This window comes from Nicotiana tabacum, chromosome 10, assembly GCF_000715075.1.
Source record: "Nicotiana tabacum cultivar K326 chromosome 10, ASM71507v2, whole genome shotgun sequence".
Taxonomy (NCBI): domain Eukaryota; kingdom Viridiplantae; phylum Streptophyta; class Magnoliopsida; order Solanales; family Solanaceae; genus Nicotiana; species Nicotiana tabacum.
The window spans coordinates 96408802-96413672 of record NC_134089.1 but is presented as its reverse complement, the minus strand read 5'-3'; the positions used below and the strand labels follow the sequence as shown (position 1 = coordinate 96413672).

General features: G+C 39.2%; 1 protein-coding gene across 1 annotated transcript; it reads left to right on the top strand.

Annotated features, from left to right (window-relative positions):
* Positions 1-3189: 3189 nt before the first annotated feature.
* LOC107760919 (fatty acid desaturase 4-like 1, chloroplastic) lies at positions 3190-4641 on the top strand. Its single transcript, XM_016579054.2, has one exon. The coding sequence runs from the start codon at positions 3445-3447 to the stop codon at positions 4462-4464; it is 1020 nt and encodes a 339-aa protein (XP_016434540.1). The 5' UTR covers positions 3190-3444; the 3' UTR covers positions 4465-4641.
* Positions 4642-4871: the final 230 nt, after the last annotated feature.

Genomic DNA, 4871 nt, shown 5'->3' with positions numbered 1-4871 from the left:
TACTTGACCCTTGAGAGGCAGTTCCTATTGAAGGATCTAGAGACATACAACCCTGGAGTGCTGAGACAATTCAGAATGAGGAAGGGTTGGATGTTGTTCACTGAGAGAGTGGTAGATGCCAAGTAGCACCTTGTCCACGAGTTCTACGCCAATATTTCTCACATCAAAAAGGGGACAAAGGTGATCAAAGTATGCAACCTCAAGGTGAGGTTTGTTCAGCACACGCTAAATGCATACTTGTGGTCTAAGGACTTAGATTCCAATGAGTACCTAGAGAAGTGTGCTATGAAAGAAGAAGCCAGACCATGGCTAGCTTAGATATTAGCACCACCGGGGCCACCACCACCATGGATAACTGCTGGGGTTCATATTCACTGGAATACATTAAGTTTTGAGGCAAAGGGATGGCAGACTTTTGTGTGTAGCATACTTGTCCATTCCAGAATGAAATCCACCTATCTGTTTATTCCACAGGCTGTTATAGTGGCTTATATCGTGATCGGGTACCCAATTAATATGGGTGCTATCATATCAGCTAATATTACATTGGTAGCACAACAGACCAACACGGCTTACCCTTATCTCAACACTATCACAGAGTACCTTACTGATGCAAAGGTAGAGCCAATATCATATGATACAAAGGTGAAGCCAAAAGAACCATTTGACTGTATGCATTGATGGATTCGACCAACCCAAAGAAGAGAGCTCAGCCTTTTACCACCACGGGCCAGTCTGATAAGCCGGCAGTGGTAGTTTCAAAGACAGCTGACATTCCATATACCTCTGTTGAGCCTTCTTCTAGTGCTGCTATTATGCCTCCGCCACCATCTTCAGGTCCTACCACAGCCCTCGGGGTAGACCCTACTACAGCTCCGAGGCCGGTGCCCATGCCTACATCTCCATTATCTTCTCTATGAGTCTCCCAGACATCAGCGAGCCTCAATAACTGGATGCAGACAACTACTTCAAAATTGTCTGAGATATCTATTATTGTTGCAGGGCAAGCATCCATACAAGCACCACAGATTTGGTGCTGAAGCTCAGTTGTTGATTGAAGAAAATCCCGGACCATACACGATTTGTGCGACCACAAAATATAGTTGTACTGACAAGAATTCAAAAAGTTCAAAGACTGTGCAAATGACCAAGATTGAAGCCTTGCCAGAAGTGCGGACCACACATGGAATTGTGCGGCCGCAAAAGCTGAAGTGCAACCGCAGATCAAAATGTACGGCTACAGAATCCCTCAACCTGTATACTCGAGCAAATTTTTGTCAGCAAATTTTGGGCCACTATAAATAGACGGGAATTACTTTTTTTAGGTCAAGTTTTGGTATTTTTTTGAGCTCTAGCCATTGTAGTTTATCACTTTTGGTAATTTGTGACCAATTTGGGTTAAAAACACATTAGTTTATCATTTTAATTTTGTATTATGGCTTTAATTAGTGCTTCTTCTTTATTTTCTTTCATTTTTACTATGAGTAGCTAGATATTTTCTAGGGTTGTGACCCAACCCTAGTGCGTAAACCTTATGGGTGATTAATCTAATACTTGTTTATGATTGGGTGTTTGCTATATAGCCTTGTTCATGATTTAATTTTAGAATTAATGGTTGCAAATATTGATTCATGCCTTTTTGACTTGGTCTTTACTCGAGAAAAAGGGACCTAGTTAAGGTTTTGACTAGCCTAGTTAAAAGGTTTGAACTAGAGATAGTGAAAATCCGACTTGAGCTCATATCAACTCTTTGGTTCGATACCCATTTAGGCTTGAGAAAGCCAAATTTGGCAAAATCACTCTATGACCGAGAGGTATTGAGTGGGTAATTTAGAGCTAAGAGCTATAATACACCTCAATCACTAAAATAAGTGCTAACATAGTTAACCTATTAGGCTAACACCTAGGTGAATATTACATCCCTAGGCCTTTTACCTATATGAAAACAATCAAAAATAATTAATCAATCTCTAGTTTCATTTCTCTAAATAATCATTGATAATATAGTTTATAGAAGTAATTTGCAAAACCATCTCATTTGGAAGCGTACTTAAGCTATTTCTTCTACACTCTTCAAGTGTGCACTCTAACACCCGCATTTAGCTCTGTGAGGAAATCGACTCCGACTCATAGTTAGGTACTATTCTTCCAACGATCTCTTCCACTCATTGTTGAGTGTGGATTGAGAGTGGATCAAAATGTAACTTTCATTTTCTCTCAATACAATACTCTTCCCACACTCTTTCTCTCCTCCCCATTCGTGTGTTCATAAATGACAGAATCAGTTTAGGGTTTCCATCGTTTAATGTGAACCTGTAGCCTCTAAGCTAGATTCGCCCTTGCCCTTGGCCCTATCTTGTTTATGTCAATAACAAAAGAGAAACTAGCAATGGAGGGGACATAAACCACAACCTCCAAGTCCACAAGCTGACACACTAATTAATTATTACTCTCTCCGGTTCAAAATAAGTAATTTTTTAGTTGTTTTCACACATATTAAGAAATTTACCTTTTAACATTAATTAGCAATAAAATCGACCATATTAACCTTTGTTATCTCTTCACATAACCTCTCCTAACACATACTCCAACATTAATTACTCCAAGGGCAATGTAGGAAAAAAATAATTAATTCATTATTAAAATCTGAAAATATCACGTATTTTGGACCACAAGAAAAAAGTCAAAAAATTACTTATTTTGGACCACAAGAAAAAAGCCAAAAAATTACTTATTTTGAACCGAAGAGAATAGTAGCTTACCAAAGGTTGTTAATTAGACTGTTAGATCTGAGATGATATTTTAGACTAGCTAACTACCAAACTTTTAAGATGAGGGGTCTCTCCAAATTTACAGTTGATTGATCCTAGAAGAAAAATTAAAATATGAGACTCTCCCCTATTAACAAGTATTTCGTATCTACTTCTCAACTTGAAACTCTATTCATGTGATTCACGTTATATTTTACCCATCAAACCCATTGAATACGTATTGTTGGCAATTTAAATTGGAAAATATATTATAAAATGCCAATGACACCAATTCCAGATAGGGAGGAATACGTGCGCGAAAGGTCTACCAGTGAAACACTCAAAAGAAATTAATTTTGAATTTTCCAATTCTATATTTTCAAGGTCAAAGCTTTTATTTGGGAAATATTGTGCGACACAAATCCACACTCAATCTCTACTGGCCATTTTGTGCCCCACGCATCTCTTATTTCGACCATATACCAATTTGCCCATAAGGACCCCCTTCTCTCTCCAAAAAAATTAAAGTTCAACTCTTTTGGGATTTTATTGAGAAAGAAAAATAGCAGCAACCACAAAACTTCCAGCTCCCAACTCACAACCATAACTTAACAGGAAATATTTATTCGGGTTATAAACATCTAGTATATGGTCTGCTTGCCATTTTGAACACTCGACCATAATTTCCTTCAACATGTCTTCCATTCTACCTCAAAACCATGCCATTACATCCTCACAACGAGTCCTTTCAGGGACATCTGATAAAATTGGAACGATACAGAAAAGATACTCACAGCAATTGAAGACCAATATTTCTCGTCAATTTCCCCTATTTGCACGAGTCTATTGTGTCTCTTCCTCCACCACCACCAAAACACCGCCCCTCACAGAGCCATTAATCCTTCAGCCACAACCGGCGAATTATGAGCCACCCACTCCCATCAATAAAACTAGCACTAATACTGCTACAGCCACCAGTAGCACAAGAAATGTACTCAATGACCCAAGTTTGCAATCCACATGGGCTCATCGAGCATGGATGGCGAGCGGGTGCACCACCGTGCTAATTTCTTTAGCCAAGTCTGCAACAGGGGCCATCGACTCACAAATGTGGGCCGGACCCATTGTAGCAGGCTGCATAGGCTACGTGCTATCCGACTTAGCTTCTGGCATCTACCACTGGGGAATTGACAATTACGGTAGTGCCAAAACTCCAGTATTCGGAAGCCAAATTGACGCATTCCAGGGCCACCATAAATGGCCCTGGACTATAACCAGGCGTGAATTCGCTAACAATCTGCACGCCCTCGCTCGTGCAGTGACTTTCTCTGTACTTCCAATTGACCTTCTTTGCAATAATTCAGTGGTTCTTGGCTTTGTTGGTGTATTTTCTGGTTGCATTATGTTTAGCCAGCAATTTCATTCTTGGGCACATGGCACAAAAAGTAAACTTCCTCCTCTAGTGGTTGCACTACAAGATGCTGGAATACTTGTGTCGAGATCACAACACGCCGCGCACCATCGTCCACCTTATAACAACAATTACTGTATTGTTAGTGGAGCTTGGAATGAGTATTTGGATAGATCTAAGGTTTTTGAGTTACTGGAGATGATTTTCTTCTTTAAATTCGGAGTGCGACCGCGGTCCTGGAGTGAACCTGATTCAGAATGGACTGAAGAGAATGAGACACAATCGCTGCCTGCTTCTAATTGAATTCAATTGTCTCTATACAAGAATGTTTTATTTTTCATCTACGGTCTATGTACAAGAATGGTACATGATTATATTGTTGTTTTAAAAATTTATTGTACAGGCTGTGATGAGCTACATCAGTTAATATTACATTTTCAGTTGAAAATTCATAAATATTTTCGGAGTAGTCGATTGGTGTATTTTACTTTTCTTTTTTTCCTTTTTTCAATTAGTATTGGAAATTTGGAATGACGTAGATCTAAAGCAGATTGAATTTAGCAAATACTCAGACGCTGAGAAACCAACTAACTGAGACTTAATTAGTTGATTGATAAGAGTATGTACTAGCTATTGATTGGTGGAGACTTAATTAGTTGATTGATAATGTGATGGGTAGAGATCTCCTCAGAATCTCCACCAAGGGGCTC

Bases quoted from the DNA above. Each gene is read 5' to 3' on its own strand.
- LOC107760919 (XM_016579054.2), top strand. From the start codon at position 3,445: ATGTCTTCCATTCTACCTCAAAACCATGCCATTACATCCTCACAACGA.